This window comes from Anneissia japonica, unplaced genomic scaffold, assembly GCF_011630105.1.
Source record: "Anneissia japonica isolate Jap-2015-1 unplaced genomic scaffold, ASM1163010v1 scaffold287577_len299045_cov155, whole genome shotgun sequence".
NCBI lineage: Eukaryota > Metazoa > Echinodermata > Crinoidea > Comatulida > Comatulidae > Anneissia > Anneissia japonica.
The window spans coordinates 142,247-163,249 of NW_022686369.1; the positions used below are offsets into that span (position 1 = coordinate 142,247).

The window sequence follows — 21,003 nt, forward strand, 5'->3', positions numbered from 1 at the left end:
AGGACCAATAATGACCAAAACATGCTGGAATGTTAAAATATTTGAAATCTATTTTATTGCACTAAACTAACCTTTATATATCTGTATACTGTATCATGCTCTGTTGTTATTTTCTCCATTTTCAATGTTAAAACAACAATTTACAATGATTTGGTGATGGTTTCTTTCTGCCCGAGAAATGCCCAAAATTGTACATTCATACCGTCTCATATTTTGTATGCTGTATGCTTAAACTCCTGTAACTTCATAACGAAATGTCGGATTTGAATTATTCTTTTTCCATTTTATAGCGCTCTCTTTACACTTTGACCTTTGTACTAATAACTAAAAATCAAATGTTGAGAGGAGTGACTGGTTTAGCTTGTCACAGATATGTTTATTATTATTATTATTATTATAGTTAGTGTTGTAAGCCTTTAAGTTTTGTAGTTTTCATAGAAAATGCTAACATCCCAGTCTGAAGTGCTATTCAGATTTGCAAGTTTTAATGGAATAATTTATGTGATTTGTCCATATGTGGTCATCATGATGATGTCATATCATGCCCATATATGGGCAAATCACATGAATTTGTCACCTAAAACTTCATAGTCTGAACAGACATATCTGACAGTGTGGGTAAGATCTATAACTAATACATATGTATATACTTCCCCTTGTATTTCAGTATAAGGTTTGTGTAAAATGTGCTACAATATAGTTGTACCTGGCTCGGCTTATGAAACCGAATCACACTATGGACCTTTCGAGTAGACCCCGCCATTTGGTTATTGTCCCAAAGGTCCCAAAAACAGTAGGGTAAATATGGCAAAAGACAAGCCAAACCAGTCACTCATCGCAAATCGTGTTTCACAGATAATGGTCAAAACCAGCTGAAATGTCAAAATTTTTGAAATCTATTTTGTTACACTAAACTAACCTTTATATAGATATATCATGCTATGTTGTTATTTTCTCCATTTTCAATGTTAAAACAACAATTTATAATAATTTGGTGATCTCGTATGTATAATTATAGAGCAATCAAAATTTCTTATTGTCTGCTAGCCAGTGATGGATGGGTAATGACTGCTGTTATTTTCCCCATTTTCAATGTTAAAACAACAATTTTTAATAATGATGGTTTCTGCCCGAGAAATACCCAAAATCATAAACTTTAACGGCCGATTTCCTAAATATTGTTTTTCAGACTTTATGTTAAGTGATTCTTTTACCATTTTAAAGCTCTCATTTTCAAGCTCCAATTTTCATTTTTTACCTCTGTATTAATAACTAAAAATTAATTTTTGCGACGAGTGACTGGTTTGCCACAAAATTGTGCATAAATATGCGTTTGTAGAACAAGCACGCATTCCTGGCCTTGTTCTGTTTGTCCAGTTGTTAGTTTTGATTGACACTCGAGAAAGGTCCAATGGCCATTCACAATTGAAATTTTTAAATACAAATAATATTGATGTATAATTAACTGACCCTGTGTATATTTCAATTTAAAACAAATAGTGTGTACTTCTAATGTAACATAAAAACTTAAAAAAAAAAAATGATTCTGTACTCCATAGAATTTAGTTCTATTAGTTGGAATTTTTCCTAACAACCGTAGTCTCTTCTAACTATTATTATAGGTAGGTATGTTATTAAAATACTTAGCATATTTGTTTGAGGCGATATATAAGTATAACTAACTTGATACTAAGTACAGTGCTGTTGTTGGTGGTAGGAACTGTTTAAAGTTGATCTAAACTCTGTACTATATTAAAGCTATATAAATATTGATGGCAGGCCCGTAACCAGCTGGGTTTCAATGGTTTGAACCCCATTTTGTGGTTATGACATCTGATAATCCAAAGCATCCCCTCTGTTGCATCAACATGATGATAAAATTCAGTTTAATATTCAAAAGAACATGTATTAACTTCCATGAAATATAACATGTAATGAAAAGTAAGTTATACATTAGAGAATATAATATTGCAGAAGATAATAAACAATTAGCATACAAAGTAATAATAATTATACAAATTCAGCAATAATAGAATTAAATAAGTAAATAACTTACAAATTCAGCAATAAACTTACATAATACAAAGGAAAGAAGGCAAATGCAAATACTACAATTGCCCCAGCTCCTGAGTACTCTGCCCCTAACGAGGGAATTTTTGGCTCCAAAGTGCCCCTCAGCCTTTAGGTCACCCTTTTAGGAATTCTGGTTATGGGCCTAGATAGCATGTGTAAATTGGCTGGTATTTAAGTCACCGTACATAGGTCATTGCACTTAACGGTTGCATGTCCAGTTATAATAGCCATGCAAAGCTTATCTCTGGGTTTGTTGTATGCATGTTATAAAGGCAATTCTATACTTAATAAACATTTTCATTATAAAAAAGTAGTTGTAGTTTTTTGTTTTCTTTCTCAGTCATTACCGTAAATGACTAATGAGGGCGGCCCACGAGAGCCCCCTAGGGGTCTCAAATTGCTCCTACCCATTGGGTCCTCGATCTAACACCCTGAGCCCAAAAGCGCTTTGTTGGTACATAACAGCATACCATTGTTAATTCTATTTATTGTTTGTATATTTGGTATACAAGGGTATTTAATTCATTTGTAATCCCAAAGCCTTTCATTTTTCTTTCCTATCAAAGCAAAAACCTCCAGCGAAAAGTCATCCCGCAAACTTGAAATATATGCATGTTTTTACTGCTGTATATTTAAAATATAAGAGTTGATGAGGAGTACCTGGTAGGAATCTAATGAGTAGTGCTGATTACACGCATATCTAGGAATACTCCACAGGGAGAGGTTGCATGTTGTTTATGATTAATTCTGTATCCAATGACCAGGGGGTAAAAATACCTTGAGCAGTTTTCTGGATGTGTGTGCTATATATAAATCCTATAAAATAATAACTTAGTTCTGTCGGATCTGGTGATTAGTGGATAATAGTGGAAAGTCAATCAGAATCAAGATTGTCAGTAGGTAATATGGTATTGGCAGGGTTTGTGTAACAAAAATGATGAGACATCCAAGCAAGGAATCACAAACACAAAAGGTAAATTGTAACTGATGATTTTTGAGGAAACAAAATACATGATTTATGTTAAAGATGCTAAATACCAAAAAAATCATAGAAATATTTGTTGAAATTAACTTGCCTATTTTGAAGTAACATAAAAGATATCAACTTGAACATAGAAATTAATGTATTTAAAAAAAAATTTATTTCAATTTTTTAGTTTAAAAATAAGGGTACACATATTTTAAATTCATTAATTTTTATGCACAAGTTAATAATTTGTATGCTAATGCAATATGAACAAGTTTATTTCAAAATTATTTTTTATGATTTTTTGACATTAGCAAGGGACAATACATCTTTTAAGTAAAATACAAGCCTACTCTGATTAAAGTAACAAACAATTACTCCTTCCAAATCAATAATAAAGAGATAATTCTATAGTTCATAAGCAGTAAGCAGTGGTGGACGACGAGAGTTTCTGGTACCGGGTTACCAGGTAGCACAGACACGAAGGGACTCTTAGGGGCGAAGAAAGTCAATGATCGAGTTCCTAGTCCACATAACAAGCGCCCTGAGCATCTTGCATTAGATGGACATGTGTGCTATATAAAACTACACTACTATTATTATTATTAGTAAATTTATTGGCTAGGCCAAACGCATTTAGAATAAAAACACTGCCGCCCTGCCTGTGCGTAGAATATAAATATGCATTATGTGCATTCTATGGGAGTTACATTTGTCTCCTACTAAATCTTTCTGATGCGGCTTCTTCAAAATTGAAGCTGTAGCGGTGCCGGATATTCCCTGACGTGAGTTTCAAGGTTCCTCACAGGGTTCCCAAAACTACTTAGCCCCAGCACAGATGGAGTAAGTTAGAAGCATAGACACTTGAGAAATATCAATCTCAGACTATAAATGTTTACTTTCAAAGCATAGTTCCCTGATGAAATAATTGTCTTCTTTTCCCTGCTGTGTTATGCGGTGCCTACGTATTCTCACCAAGATCTGATTTACATCTCTGTTATGACACCTTGGTTTGAATTTTAGATGTCACCTTTTCTCTATGTAATCTTCTAAAATTTCCATGTGTTTTGTTGAGTCTTTTAGCTGGCCTCTTTCAGCAGCCTCAAGGCCAAACTCTAGGGTAACTTCTTGAAAGACTTCACTGAATGAAACCTAAAAACAAGCAGGAATGTTTTAATATAATAATCCAACTGTTTTTAACACAATTTCTAATTTGCATAATTATACCTCTATCATTTTTTCCCTCCTTTTATTTCACAGTTAACTAGTGTACATACAAATCATAATTCTTTCATGGCATGACTTTCTTACCCCAACCATTTGTAAGGTTGATGGCAAAAGTTGAAAAGGCTATGTTTATAATAATGTCAGAAAGCCATAAATTTTAAAGGAAATACTATACTTTACCTGTTTGAAGCCTAACTTCTTAAACATCTCCTGACTTGGTGTATTTTTTGAACCAATTTTTGCTGTATACTTCTTAATGTCTAGCTTCTCCACACCTAAAAGGAAGTGAAAGGTATTGTTAATGTAAACAAATTGTAATTCAATTTTACTTATGTATTCCCCACTGCATCATAAAGGGGTAATCTATTCATACAAAATGCTCAATGAGTAAATTTCTTTTTTAGGCTTGGCCAGCGGAATTGATTTTCTTGTTAGTAATACTCCCAGGACCTTAATTTAAGGACTAAACCACCATTACTGTATCATTATTATTTCAGCTGTTGTCAGCCCACTGCAGGGTGAAGGCCCCCCACCCCCATCAAACTGAAACCATCTACTTGTGTCCTGTACAATTCTCATCCACAACATACATTCCTCATTATCAACCTCATATATTATATTTTTCAACATTATTGTTACCATATTGCATCATGAGCAACAATGCTTCCTTTCCAAATCCTTTGCCTCTACATAATTTCTCTGAAAAAAACAAAGCAATAAAATTATTTATAAAAAAAATTAGAATTTATAGTGTCATATGTGATGTAAATCAGAAGATACGGATTTTAGAATGTTATTTTCCAGCCGCAACGAGCCAACTCAAGCAGATCATTTGACCTCGATTGGCTAGTCTGAAACAACTGGAGGCTATCGACCATGAGCCAGAGTAGGGGATGTGTTAAATTCCCGCCGACAGACTGGAAGCGGTCAGGCCGGCCTGATTAATGGGTATGCCATACGAGGCCTATGATGCCAGGCCTTGTTTGGCTAAGCTAAGTGGATTGACCGTGTGCCATTATTTTTTCAGTACACAGATTAGGCACAACAAGGTTTTTTTAATATTTAATGAAAGTTTATTAGTCCATCGCCATCGTGATACCTTACCGAGCTCACTATTAATTATGTAATGCCAAATGAATAAATAAATAATAATAATAACGATTAAATAAACAAACAAAAATAAACAATAACGTATGCAGCTTGATTACCATCTGTATCTGTGTAAATGAGGCTTGTATCATCTTTTGAAACATAGCAAGGTCATTCATATACACAATAAATAATTATAGTGGTCCCCAGATAGAGTCTTGTGGGAGACCAATGTTGTTAAATACAGTTAGCTGCTGTAGTACATTCCCCCGTATACCGTACATGCTTAATTTTATTAACAAAGTATCATGATCAAGCTTATCGAATGCTTTTGATAGATCCAAGAATATTCCTAGTGTATATTCATTATTATCTATTGCTGCAGTAATCCTGTCTAGGTCAGTGGGGCAGTTTTGCCTTGAATTGCTTATATGATAGAAAGTTATTCGTCTCAAGACGATTATAAAGTACACGTTCTAATACTTTCGAAAAACAAGGTAGAATTGATATCGGACGATAATTTTCAATATTTTGACCATCGCCACTTATATAGATTGGCACAATTTTAGCTACTTTCCTTTCATCCGGTACATGGGTAATGGAACAATTTTTAAACATAGCGCATATACTACAGTGCAATGTTGATATAATCATTATAGTATTAACCTGCGATCATGATCTCAACTTCTGCTGTACTTCTGTCATCTTGATCATTTAAAAACAGGTTCACATCACCACACATACAATCTGATAAACAAAATATAGGTCTGTACACATTATCAAATTGTATGTGACAAATAAATGTGATATGCCATATTTGGGTGTAATATGACATCATCATACCCATTTATGGGCACACCACACAAATTTATCACATACAATTATTTTATACTTTGGACAGAGCATAGAGCTATTAAACAACTAGAACTGACTGGGCGACGAAGCACAGAGTTATGCATGTGTACTCAACAAGATGGCTGCCGTGGGAAAGTGGCACCTTCAGGCTCAGTATACATAATAATAATCATAAAAATAAGCCCTCTGACTAGCTATCATTTCAGTAATCATTATTATTACTAATATTAATAAATTATGAAAATAACATAGCCAAAAAGAGGTCAAGTGGAGTATCTGATATTAAACAAAGTAATGAGCAATGAAAATCGAAATCATATGCGCTACAATGCAACACAGCAACGATGAGTTTTATTTTTGTAATCAAAATTCTCAAGGATAAATTGAGGGGGGCCCATTCAAAACGATGCTTATAGGCATATTTTGACTGGATGTACGGCAGCCATCTTGTTGAGTAAATACACACAGCTCTGCATATTTCGAACATCGAATGCATTTGAGTTAGCGCTCTAGTATTCATATTATAACTTTAACGGACAAAGAGAATTCATTAATGAAGATCTCAGCTGGTACAGCAACCGAAATGTAGCGTTGGGTCTTGATTGGGATTTAAAACTTTTCTTTTTCTTAATAAAGTAAAAACTCAGCTGGCTGAGCACTCAAATTGAAATCAGTAGGTCTTGTGTTCAAATCCTGCTGAGGCCAATGAGTTTCTCAATATTATGCAATTATTATAGCAATATAGCTACAATTAATTGTGATCTGTCAGTTGGGCCTTAAAATGATTTATGTCTATAAGGATTTTACTTACCACTAAAAACTCCACTCCATTTGCATAAAATACAGAACAAGTGTTTACAAATGATCAGCTCTCCTCGAGGATATTATTCTTTACAGGTTGAAAAGAGTTTTATGGATTAAGAGGTACCTTGCTACCTGTTTTATTACATTTTATATTTTAACTAATACATCTCATATATAATTTTAAGGAGTCTTAATCGGAGTGGATGTACTAACCTTCTTCAGTTGTTCCTTCTTGCTGACGTTTAACTTTATCTAAGACTATGAAAGTACATTCTGAAAAATAATAAATAATGTATTCATGGTAATTTACCACCACACACCCACTTCAGGGGCAGATCCAGAAATGTCCAAAAGGGGGGCCGGAAGCGGGGGCCGAAAGTTGGGCCAATTGAGACAACACTGTCGTAGGGGGTCTGGGGCACGCCCCCGCGAAATTTTTGTGTTCTAGACGCCCGAACATAACATTCGAGGCATTCTGGGCTATCATTTTTTTCTTTTTCTCTCTTTTTTTCCCCTTTTTTTTTACCTCCCAAAAGGGGGAGGGCCGGGCCGGCCCCCCCCCCCTAAATCCTTTCCCTCTGTACCGACTTTAAAAAAAAAAAAAAAAAAGAAAGAAGGATGATCAACAACTGTTTTTCTTTTTTTACATATAGTAGCCTTACTATCCTCGTCAACATGCCAGCTCCTCTGCATCTGGTATTCCTCTTCCAGGGTCAAGGGCTCCGAGGCTGTTAGTTCCTGCAGTTCTTCTGACATCATCCATGAATGATATCTGTAGTGTAGATACATATTCAAACTTGGTAATTAAACTTTACATTTAATTTTAAAATTTGAGGAATGCACAATAAATGAAAATTAAACTCAAGAAACTTGCTAGTTGTTGTCAATGAATTTCCATTTAAATATATTGGAACAATCTGCTATTCTAGTAGATGCAGCCTTGCTAAGCTTAAGCTAGGCCGCCGCATATCCTTCCTAACCTACCTAGGCATAGGCCAGCTTAACTTAGGCAGGTTACCCGGGCCATATCCAGCGTGGGTTTTAGCACTGATCACTGATGAGGGCTAACAGCATCATCTACTCTAGCTGTCTCGTAATTATGTTTCTTTTTTGTCTTGAATACTTACCTACTTACATGACTTTCTTTATAAGGTACAAGAAAGATGTGTATAAGAGACAGGTCTTAATCGGAGTGGATGTACTAACCTTCTTCAGTTGTTCCTTCTTGCTGACGTTTAACTTTATCTAAGACTATGAAAGTACATTCTGAAAAATAATAAATAATGTATTCACGGTAAGTTACCACCACACCCCCACTTTTTGTTTATTATAACATGATTATACATTTATTTATTTTATTTTTTTCTTTTAACCATCATTTACATAGCGCTATTTCATGAAGACCAGAGCACTCAAAGCGTGGACTACAGTAGCTCACATAGTAACCTTCCTGCCCCTAAGAGTTTCTTCATGTCTGAGCTGGCTGGTAAACCGGTACAAGCTGCTACTCTCATCTGTCCACAACAGGGAGCTATATGGACGAGTATTATACCGGGGTAACCCCCTACTAATCTCGAAAGATGTACTGGATTCTTTATAGTGCACATGAGCCATTTTGTACACAGAACCTACAATTTTAATTTATAGTCCTCATCCGGAAAGACTTGTTCAACCGCCAGAACCATAGGTGAATGTTCTGTTTGAAACAGCGTCGATATTATGGCTGTAGGTTGCCGCACCCCTGCCTACACCTCCGTAACATTCAACCCACCAAATGAAGCGAAGGTTTATTTTACCCACACTTAAACCTAGCCATGTTTACACAGCACCATCGTGATGATCGCATTTGTCTGATGATATAGGTGTTAAGTAGCCGTGTAAACGGTGTTAATAACTTTGAATATTGGATCAGTAATCGCGATGATCTACAGAGTTACCTCCACATTGCAGCGGAGTTAACTGATATCATCGGCATGATGCAAAAGAGCTGTCGTTTGACCTGTGTAAGTCATCAAAGAAAATTATAATGAAATTAACACATTTCATACTCAGGCCATGGAAAAAAATAGGTGTTGATCATTCTCTCCCACCCGACCACTTTATTTTTTTTAAAAATTTTGCTAAGACTCATGAAAACATCGTCTTTCCCTCTGTACCGACTTTAAAAAAAAAAAGGCTGATCAACAACTGTTTTTCTTTTTTTACGCATAGTAGCCTTACTATCCTCGTCAACATGCCAGCTCCTCTGCATCTGGTATTCCTCTTCCAGGGTCAAGGGCTCCGAGGCTGTTAGTTCCTGCAGTTCTTCTGACATCATCCATGAATGATATCTGTAGTGTAGATACATATTCAAACTTGGTAATTAAACTTTACATTTAATTTTAAAATTTGAGGAATGCACAATAAATGAAAATTAAACTCAAGAAACTTGCTAGTTGTTGTCAATGAATTTCCATTTAAATATATTGGAACAATCTGCTAAGTACTAGTAGATGCAGCCTTGCTAAGCTTAAGCTAGGCCGCCGCATATCCTTCCTAACCTACCTAGGCATAGGCCAGCTTAACTTAGGCAGGTTACCCGGGCCATATCCAGCGTGGGTTTTAGCACTGATCACTGATGAGGGCTAACAGCATCATCTACTCTAGCTGTCTCGTAATTATGTTTCTTTTTTGTCTTGAATACTTACCTACTTACATGACTTTCTTTATAAGGTACAAGAATTACGCGTTTACCAATAATTCGACACTTTTCGTTGATTCGCATTATTTTATATTTTTGTTTACATTTTTTCGTGGCCAACATGTGCTGCTAAACGTTGATGGCGCTGTTGAATTGTAAATTGCACGACCCTTGACATTCTGAGACGCTCTCTGTTGCTAGGCCGTTTTACCTACCTGTTACTATGATAGATTTCTAAAGTAGATCGTCAATATTATTATTAAAATATCCTCACCTGAATTACAATTTTGAAACTTCAATTATAAATATAGTTATTTAGATTATTTTATATTAGAAAAATATATTTTATTGCACGTTGTAACTTATATTTTTGTTTTTAGCTATGGACAGAACTTTGGCGGAATCATATAAGTAAACTTAACATGTGTACAATCACTCTGTCTGTCGTTCTTTCGCCGGCCACTTCCTGTGTTGTTTGTTGTGACGGGGAGACGTGGTGGGCAACGGTAATGTACATCAGTCTGACATAATCAGGGCTAACTTTTGTCATAGTTAAAATGAGAGAAGTGTTTCAATTTTCTAAACCGAAAAGAACTCTTTTAATATGACTTCCAATACTGTCAGTCTCGTGGAACTTGTAGATTTGTCCTTAGGGACACCAGAAGTGGTCAACTACAATGCTCTCCGCCGACTGCTGGTTGTGATAGTTGAGAATCTAAACCTCGGAGACTTGCAAACTGAACTTTCTCAGTCAGATTTGCAAGATGGAAGTGGTATTTCACAAAGTAAGACTGTTCTCCAGTCCCAAGAGGAACTTGAGAAAAAATTATCAAAGTTGGAAACACAAATTGAGTCGCTAAATGCATTACCATCGAATGAAAACTTGTTGGAACGAACTAGAAGTTCTTCAACTGAAAGTGTTAAACCAGTTTCTGAAATGTGGCAGCTAATGCAACTTCAGAAAAAAGTAGTTGCAAATGAAGAAGGAATATCAAAGGTAAATACTTATATATAATTAATGTTTCATACAGTAGTCCTAATAGTAACATGATTCTGAATTACTAAGGCACGTTTAAACCATAACCATAATGTTTTCATTACATACTTTCTTTTATTAATAAAGTAAATATGGGAAAAAAACACGTCGTGCAGATCCACTTAATTCATAAAATGTGAAACTACGATGAATGAATGAATTTCTCATCAGAGAAATCAGATGTCCCAAATTTTGTTTAGGGTGTCATCTCAAGATTGTCATCATTAAAGTTTTTTATAATATATATGGATTGTCCTACACAGATGTATATCTGTTTAGCACATCGGTGATATCTTTCTTAGAAGGGAAAATAATTTCGAATGAAAATGAATGATTTTTTTATACATTACATAAGAATAAATATAATACGAATCCATTTTATTTATTGGTCCGATCCCAATGGCGCCATGGGCAGTGGTGGCTCCAGAAATTTGCCGGCGAGGGGTCCACATGTCTGATAGTGAGGTCTGAACCAAGGGCCTGACAAGATCCTCGATCAGGGTCCTGGAATAAAAAATTTTGACAGGGTTCATGGGGAGAGTTTTTAATTCATATTGGTGCACCATCACATTCACATAAATTTCTTTTAACACAAATTATGTTTAAGTAGCCCTACTGCTGCTGATGTCATTCACGCTGACTGGTAATGCATCATGCGCCCTTGAAACATAATAAATGGTCATCAACTCAGGTTGGGCATGGGTGAGCTCTGTACTTAGACCATACTTACAACTGAAAATCAGTACTTAAAGTGGTCAAAAAGAACAGCTTAAACACTTGTACAACACATCAGTTACAATATATCTGTCATTATGCCTGTTAAATCCTTGATTAAAAATAAGTGGAGGCTTAAAATTTACTGTCTGGAAATGCTACTTTTATCAATTATGATTATATAGTTATCTCGTAACTTTGTATCGACTTACTGTAGTATAGTGAGATTAATAATAATTTTGCTCAAATAACAACAATATTTGTTCCTACGGTATATTGGAGCACTGTTATCATAATTATTTTATTTATTTATTTATTTGTTTTTTTATACTGGGCTCTTCAGTAACATGTTACTGTTCTCCCAGAGGGTCCAATTCGCATAAAACATTAAAATCACAAGAGAAACAATAGAGAATATCAAAAAACATAAACATATCTTTTTTATTATTATTTGTTTTATGCTGCTATGCAGCAAACTATAATTTAAATATTTTATATTATTCATGTTATAAATTGTATTGCCATATACTATATTTCTGTCATATACTTTACATCTGTCATTGTATGTTTGTTACCATCATATAATGGCCTGGGATCCTTTCTCTTCACCCCTCCATAATCTCCCCCAATTAACGTTACAAACTTGAAAGTCCTATATGATATAGAAAGCATAATAAATATGGTAGGACCATCATGATAATGATTGATTGTTGACTTTGATGTTATTTTTACGTATTCATAAGTAGGGCCTAGTTTGAAGTGGAGATCTAAATGGATGACAGAACAATAAAACTCTTGAATCTTGAATCATTAACTTTAAATAAGATAAGATAATTAAATTATGTGAACATGAAATTTTTTGGCCTAATGCAGATGAAGTATGGAATAATGTTAATCTAAATTTACAACTAGACACCACATTTTATAGAAAATGAACTTTGGTAGCCTACAGTATTTTCACTTTGCGTATTGAATTTTTTTTTTTTTTTTTTTTTTTTTTTAAATTTAAAATAAGAAAATCTGTCTTGACATCTTAGTTTTTTATTTTATATGAGTTAAAAACAAAATTAGTTTCAATATGGAAACAATTGTTTTCTTTGCATGTGTCCTTAAATTCACTAGATAGTATTTATTTTTAAGGACTTCTGTGGTAAAAAGTCATAACCTGCCAATACTAAATTTAAATATAAAAGTTACAAACAGTATGTATATTATTGGTTGACTTCCACTAGAATTTTTCCATGTTTTGTAATCCTTATAATTGAAAAAATTTATTATTTTATATAATTTTTCATGTTCTCTTCAGATCTTATCATATGTGGTGGTATACCACAAGTTGTTTACCTGATTCATGTATTTATTCTATTCTTTCTTTTGAAATGTATGCTACAGATAATAATCACTCACTTAGAAAAAAATCGCACCCTCATAAGATTTAACACCTTAATCAACACCATTGGCTAATTTTACAACCAGCTGTTGGCGTTATATTATGATCACCTTGGTAACAAGTAACTCAGTCAGGTGAATAATCAGGTGTTTTCTGATTGGATCTCTCAACTTTGAAATGTATACATGTTATCGTCATGACGATTGTCAACTGAGATAATGAAAAATAATCGTCATGAAGATAAACATTGTATCTAATGTGTGTTCTCAAAGTTTGCTACACTATTCGAAAAGTAGGGACTCCTGTCTCTCAAGTCACTATGCGTCTTTGAATGGGAAAAGAGGAATCTTTGAGTGTGAAAAAAAAAAAGTTTCCCAGCAAACCGGGATTCGAACCCAGGATCTTCTGTCTGCTGTATGCAGATGCCTTAACAAACTAGGCCACTGGGGCTTCATTGGGAATTCAAATCTGAATAAAGAAACTGATCTTTCACATTCCTTTGCACATGCTTAATTGAACAGCACTAGCATAATATGCCTTCATCTTAGGCATTATGATAAATATACTACATTTATTTGACATTTAAGATTATTTGTGGCAATGACATAACTAAATATACTGTAAATCTGTTTTGAAAGGAACCCCAAATGCCATTGTTTTAATCCAAGAACTGTGTAGAGAACCTTTTAGCACTCTGCCTGCCAAACACAGAGATATCTGTGTTTGGTAATGCAACGTTTGACCGCCAACCACAGAGATCTCCGTGTTTCAGTTCTTTTTTATGGAATCTGATAGATGGGGTAATTTCCGACATTACTAACAATTTGAACACTATATTCAATCTGGACCGTAAGTACAGTATTTCACTATTTGTTTGTTTTACATTAAGAGAGAGGTTATGATTTACATGTACTTTCACGAAATCGCGATTATCTTAGCTTCGTTGTACGAAATTGTGTAAATCTCCAAAAGTGAGTCATTTTCATTTTACTGTTACGGTCACAGGCTGTGATTAGAATAAAGTGTTTGGTAACATTGTAAAGCTAAAAATGTTTGTAGTTCTTTCGCTACATGACAATTTGATCAGTTGCGCACTCTCAACAATCTTCTGAAAAGTGTTAAAATTTGCTTAAAAGTCGGTGGCTGGTACTATTTTTTCAAACCCCTGGTGATCAGAGTGTTATAATTCTAAAAACATTTACCACCCTGTAGAACACAAAGAGTCTGGTGTATATAATTAGATATTGTTATTTTTGCCATGTTTTGAGATACTGTAGCCTTTGTTTGTTGAAGGGAAAGACAGAAAATATTTCTCTCTATTGTTCGAAATTTAATGGTGTGTACAAAATTCTATTTACTGTATGTCGTTGCATTTTTGTTGTAGTATCTGTGACTATGGTAACCATGACAAACACTCTTTTATGCTGTCCTATATTTGGAGTCTCAATATATTACAGACTATATTTTGAAATTAATATTTTAGATTAAACTTATAAAAATAGAATTGGTATTGGATTTGATCTTATTACCAAACTCTAGTACCATATAAATAAAGATTATTTCTAGTTGTAAGCAGTACAAATAACAAAATATAGTCACATCAATATGTGTAATCAAATAATAATGAATGTATTAAGTGGAAGTTTAAAAACTTCTGTTTATCATTTGTCCCAATTGTTCATTTTAAATACAGTTAAATTTATAAATTTCTAATTACAATGCATTTAAATTCCCTCAATTCACTTAAATTACAATTTTTTTTTATTTATTTATTTTTTTTTTTATCACCAATCTACTGTGCAATTTAGGTTTTTTTCAGATAATGATTTTTTTTTCAATAAAAGAAAAACAATAAATTTGTTAAACTTTGACAATCTATATGCACTAAGTCTTTAAAATGATAAAAAATAAGAATGAAAAGAAACGTTTAAAAACAATTAAAAAAAAAAATTAATGATCATCAGAAGTAAATATAATTTCCAGGAGTGATGTTTTTCTCAAATATTATCATCTTTTTCAATTCAATTCAAATTTATTTCGGGTTGAAATTACAATCAAAATTACAATTAAAAAAGACAATAAAAACAAACAAAAACAAAGAGTGCTGCCAACTCAGGATAACCAAAAGTACACAAAAGTGCCACTATCATGTGGCTCTCCAAGGCAGCACTCAACACACAAAAAACATCACAAAAGATATAAGAGATATCATTTAGAAAAATATAATATTAAAAGAATGTAATAATATAATTTCATTAATACACCATACCCAAGTTACTTTCAATTCATGTGATTTACTATTATCCGTTGCATACTATTACACAATACATTGAGAATAAATGTGTTCTAATGGGAATATCCGAAGGTGTATACCACTTGGCCTCATAACTCAGCCGGTAGAGTATCCGAACCGTACCATAATCGAAAGGGCTTGGGTTCGAATCCTGATGGGGACATACATTTTTCTCAATTATTATTATTCTTTTTTGTTGATGAGAAGGATGAATTTATAAATCTGTCCTCTTGATATCTGTCAATGGGATTAAATTGATTTGTGAATTAGATTGGATTGTATACATTAAGAACATGTACTTTGTACTTTTAAACGTTGTGCTTTCAAGACGTCTTTGTATTTAAGGACAAGACGCCAATTATTGATTTATCAGTTGGGCTTATTTTGTTGCTATGTTTCTCAAGGAAGTGTTGTTAATCACAAAAAAAACTAATGTGATATGTCAGCTATACTTCCCATCACGCCTCATGTATGCTTACTGTAGTTAAAGTTCTTACCTCTACCAAAAGAAGTTATGTATTCACCGCTGTCTGTTAGCAAGATTACGCAAAAACTAAATAATGAATCATCATAATATTTAGCGGAATAGTACATAATAATCGAAGGAAGATACCATTTAATTTTAGGATGGAAACGTCAAAGAACAAGATGAAGGTCACAGAAATTCTACTTTTTTACCCTTGTGTATAAAAGAAATCGCCCATCACACACGGCCTTCGTATTCAGTATGGAGTGACTGCTTCAGTTTCTTTACGTTTTGTCAGTTAATGATTGCCTATGCTGATAATCAATTTTAAAGTAAAATTCTGATGAATAATTCAGTAGTAAGCAAAGTTTTTTTTTGCAATTATTGCTTACTTTATTTGCAAGTCTTAGAAAAATATAGAAAAAAATAGAAAAATTAAAATGAGAAATTATCTACTTAAAATTGTTTGATCTTTATGTAGAGGTAGGGGGTGAAGCCGTATGGCTCTTTGTTTCTAATCAAAAAGTTGGAGTTCGAAGTCTATTTAGTGCACCAGTTAGGAAATGGACATTGCAAGGTTCCACACAAGAGTTAAATGGATGCCTATTTGAGTTGTATGCTATACAGCTGAATATGGCTTATAGTACTGACAGTTAATTGGATGTGGATGAAATTATCAAGATTAATAATGTGCAGCGAAAGATGCACGTTAGTTGTATAAATAAATATCATTGGTATTGTAGTAATATACTGTCTGTATAGTAAAATTTGGAAATACCGCATAAGAATCAATAAAAATATATTGCTTAATATTTCAAAGGATCAAATAATGAAAGTACAGTATTTATTTATTTATTCAACTGAACATACACTTTTGTTTCATGGCACACAACAATTTGGTGTGTTCAATGAGAAAAACCTAAAGAAACTAATAGTTATACAAAACAATTATACAATAACAGTATACAGTACTGTATTGGTGTTTAAGCAAAATCTCCTAAAATAAAACAACAACATTAAAAATATATAGTCTATACAAGTACAGTTGTACTGTAGTAATACTAATTTTTTTAAAAGTTAACAAATTATTACATTATTAAGATACAGATAAGCACATAAAAAATTACATTTCAAATCAAAACACAACAACACAAAAGATTACTTATGAGGTAGAGGCATGCAATCAATATAATGACCTTTATTTCCACAAGTTTTTAGACAATGATTTGCTAAATTTATCTATTCCCACAATAATTTCATTTCTATATAATTCATTTTCATTGCCAAGTATAAAACATACATTTTCTGTAATATTTAAAGAGTTAAATTTATTCCAAATGTGGTGAAAGTTTAGTGATTATTTTTAAAGTGTAATATTTCCATCCTTCTAATGTTTTCAAGAGCTGGGCATACAAGCAGAAAATGATCAATGTCTTCAATGGAATTATCATTGCACACCTTACAAATTCCAGTGTCACTCTGATCATTAGACCATTTTTTAGTTCGCTGTTTGAGAGGGAGTGTATTTGAACGGAGCTTAAATTTTATTGACGATCCTTCAAAATCAGTACTGTCGAGAATGTACTCCTCCATACTTCGTGATGTTTTAATTAATGAGTATTTTACAATAGAAGGTTTGCTTTTAATTATTGTCCTTCCATTAACGAATTTTGTTTTAGTAGAGCATGATTATTCATAAGGCACCTAGATTGACGTAACTCAGGTTTCACAGATTTACAATTATTTTATCCCAATAGCTTATGAGTATGATGGAACATATGATGTCAGAGGTCAATGACCTCAAAGGCCAAACATCTAGTTGGAAATCAGAGCTGGACAGTTACAAGCAGCTGATTAATGCGGTGAGAATTATTTTAATTGTTTTCTACCCTAACAAATCATCTTATTGTTCCATTTTGTTTATGCATGATATTGCCATTGATTGGTTTCTTAAACCTATGAACTATCTCATTGTTATACAGTATAATAACTTTTAGAACGTACTGTATTAGTTTTCTAGCTGATAAAAGAATTCTGTTATCTGCTGTAAGTGTAATTATTATTAGTGTTAATTGCTATATTTTTAATGTTTTTTTTTTTTTTTTTTTAAAGTTTAAATTAATTTGTTATTGAAGGGGTTAATTAATACTTGTACCTCCCTTTAGTTATTATTAGCTTTAGGCTTTTTTTTATGGTTTAGCCATATGATGGCTTTTGTAGAAGCATTCGGATGTCCTTTTTTCGGGACTGATGCTCGTCACATTGCTTGTGTCCAAGGGCAACATTTTCTGCATTAGCCTCCCTTCACCCAGGAGTATAAGTGGGTACCCTGGGTCATACATAATTACCGCCAACAACGCTTGTTGACGGTAATTCGTATTATTGTACACGCATACTAATTACCATCAACAACGCTAGTTGACGGTTGTTGACGGTAATTAGTATGACCCGGTGTCCTGAGAGGCAGTGAATGATTCAGAATGAAAATAATTAGTAGTGCTGATTACGCACAACTAGGGAGCGTAGTAGGATGCACATTGCGTAGGATTGATTGTATCCAGTGACAGGGAAAAAGCTCCTTGAGGCAGTTCTTCTATAATTAGATATGTGCACTATATAAATCTTATAAAATAAGACATGGGCTACAGTTGGTTTGTATAATGCACTTTCTTCTTAGAATCTTTCCTAGAATGTTTCCTAGAAATATCTTTTTTGTTTTTAAAGATTACACGCATTCTCATCATTTTTGGTTTAGAATTGAGACAAAATTAAAATTGATTATTAGTGATGTTGTATAGACTACGTTAACAATTTTTCATTGTAATTCATTAATTTAAGAACATGCATTCAATATGAATTTAAAACCACACAAGTAATTTCTTCTTTCAAATATCGCATCCAACAGCAATCATATGACAATATCAGGATGGCTTAAAATTTGTAACACATAAAAATAAAAGCACAAAAAGTAGAAACAGGGTCACAATTACTATCTACAGTATGGTATAGTGAAGTAGGAATAAATTGTTAGTTTTCATTTATATAATATAGTATTATACAGTACAATATATTTTATTTGGTAATGGTATGATACTGTATATATCAAGGCGCTGAAAGTAGGCAGACCATGAATCAAGTTGAAAAAAAACTTGTAAAGAAAAATAAAAATACAGTTGAACTGAAAAAGTCGAATCCAAAATGCCATTGAAATATTGTTCGACCTTAGATAAAATTTGACTTAAAGATTGTTAATTAATGGAAAACACAACAATTTGGCATGTAAAATAAGATCGACTTAGAATTTATTCGACTAAGGCACAGTCGACTTTTAGGCAAGTTTAACTGTAAATAAAAATTTTTTAAAAATGAATTTATAAAAAACAAAAAAAACAACAAAATAAAATTAACAAACAATCCATTCAAGTAATGAAGTGAGGCGACAGACAAAAATACATGATGGGTACCTGGTGTGGTTGCCTGCTACTGTGCCAATATGGCAGCAACAACACTTTAGTAAGCATTGGGACCCAAAGACCAGGGAAAACAAAGTGCTTTGCCTTTAGAAAGGCACTATATACAGTAAATACCAAAATACATAAGTCCATATTATAGTAGAGGTCTGCAACTTAAGTAAATTGTAGTGAGTTAGATATTAAGATCTGCCTACATTATTAAGTTTTAATGTGACAAGTATATGCATGATTTGCCCACACAATATATGCGCATGATTATGTCATATCCATATATGGGCATGCTGATGTCATATCACACCCACACTATGGACAAATCACAAGACATTTGTCATACATAGTGTGGGCAAAGCTTTCAGACAAAGTTTTATAATGTTTGATCGTAGAGGTTGAAGCTGTAACTTAATTTGCGTCGTGCCGTTGCAACTTTATTCTCTGAGTATTAAAATTGTATGTTCTATTTGAACTTTTTGTTTTCTGTGTGTTTTATTTGAAACAAATATGTAATGAAATTGTTGAATATGGTTTGGTACATACTGTATGGCCACTGTATGACGTTAATGCCGACATTAATACATGAAAAAGGCAATAATTTTAGATAAGAGACAAAAGTACACAAATTAACTAGAAACTATATTAAACCCTATGTGGTCGATAAATACCAATAACTTTTGACGTCAATGCCAATTCCAACATAAGGCTTGAGAGAGCCAACCATTTTAGATAAAGAGACAAAATTACACAAACTCACTTGCTAAGTTACAGTAGAGTATATTAAACTCTATTTGGTCAGTGGCAATACCAATAAATTATTATATACCGTAAAACCACGAATAGAAGCTCATGGGCTTAGTCTAGAAGAGGCCAATCTCGAAAAGAATACCTCCCCCCTCCCCTTCAGGTTTCAGAAGAAATCTCGAAAAGAAGCCCATGGGCTTCTAATCTAGGTAGTAATATATGCTTCTGTCGTGAGAGTACTTACATATAGACTGACGTTACCTTTGATTATAATTGTAGTGTGTTGGTATCAGTATCATTTTATTGTATTTAGTATGGTTAAAGTTTAAAAAATATTAATTAAATTTCGGTTTCCATAGTTGAAAAATGTTGTATAGTAGCAATTACAAAACTGATAGCATTCATTTTGAAAAGAAGCCTCCACTCTTTAGTTTACAAAAGTAATCTCGAAAAGAAGCCCATCTCGAAAAAAAAGAAACCCATCCAATGGTCCTAAAAAAACCAAAAGAAGCCCAGGGCTTCAATTCGAGGTTTTACGGTAGCTTGCTTGGTTAGGTAACTTGATGTTCCAAATTACTGTCAAAACGTCAAAACTAAGGTCCGTGCAAATGATTGCCAGCAGGTTTTGTGAAAAGTGCACAAGTTGTAATTGGTGTTTCTTGATTTCTGATTGGTTACACAGGTTGAAGAGAAATGCAAGAATGCTGATGAGAGGATCAGAAAGCTGGAGGAATCAACTTCATCCATTGACAAGATACAAGAGTTACAGTCACTAATGGTGGGAAATCAAAATTATTTATCATGATGATAGTGATAATAATGATAGAAATGATAAGAACGATAATGAAGCTAATGATAATAAATATGATAATGTTGATAATAATGATAACGGCTGCAAACAAAAATCACTAAACAGATGAGCCGAATGATTTGGAATGATGGTAATGATAAGAATGATAATGATAAATAATTATGATAATGGTAAATGCAGATGATGGTAATGTTAATATAATGATATCATTAATGGCTGCAATAAAAAAAATTTTAAATAAATCACTCTATGGAGGAGCTGAATGATCTTGGTTAAAATATAATCATGAAAACAACAATACAAAAGTTATGCTGTTAATGTTGAAGTGAAGTAGCGTAATAATATTGATTGCTCTTTAAATATTATTCATTAAATTAATTTTTATCTTAA

General features: G+C 33.2%; 2 protein-coding genes across 10 annotated transcripts in view; one reads left to right on the plus strand and one right to left on the minus strand.

Annotated features, from left to right (window-relative positions):
• Nucleotides 1-3,248: 3,248 nt before the first annotated feature.
• Nucleotides 3,249-9,840, minus strand: LOC117116852 (N-acetyltransferase 9-like). Of its 5 annotated transcripts, none has more exons than XM_033260987.1 (7): nt 9,711-9,840; nt 9,236-9,345; nt 8,222-8,281; nt 6,023-6,103; nt 4,907-4,966; nt 4,448-4,542; nt 3,249-4,192 (listed from the first exon to the last, which is right to left on the minus strand). In XM_033260987.1, the coding sequence occupies exons 2-7, from the start codon at nt 9,330-9,332 to the stop codon at nt 4,067-4,069; spliced, it is 519 nt and encodes a 172-aa protein (XP_033116878.1). In that variant the 5' UTR covers nt 9,333-9,345; nt 9,711-9,840; the 3' UTR covers nt 3,249-4,066. The 5 variants fall into 5 exon arrangements, with proteins under 5 accessions (XP_033116878.1, XP_033116853.1, XP_033116846.1 ...); XM_033260962.1 differs by lacking the exon at nt 8,222-8,281 and adding an exon at nt 7,229-7,288 and having other exon boundaries at nt 9,703-9,840; XM_033260955.1 differs by having other exon boundaries at nt 9,703-9,840.
• A 290-nt stretch (nt 9,841-10,130) lies between these two features.
• LOC117116881 (glutamine-rich protein 2-like) overlaps nt 10,131-21,003 on the plus strand; it is a 29,182-nt gene continuing 18,309 nt past the window's right edge. For 3 of the 5 annotated variants that reach the window (XM_033261000.1, XM_033261006.1, XM_033261024.1), the window contains exons 1-3: nt 10,131-10,692; nt 17,352-17,456; nt 20,485-20,580. In XM_033261000.1, coding sequence (XP_033116891.1) covers nt 10,300-10,692; nt 17,352-17,456; nt 20,485-20,580 — 594 coding nt within the window. In that variant the 5' untranslated portion in view covers nt 10,131-10,299. The remainder of the gene's footprint in view (nt 10,693-17,351; nt 17,457-20,484; nt 20,581-21,003) is intronic. The other 2 variants (XM_033261032.1, XM_033261015.1) reach the window with 1 other exon arrangement.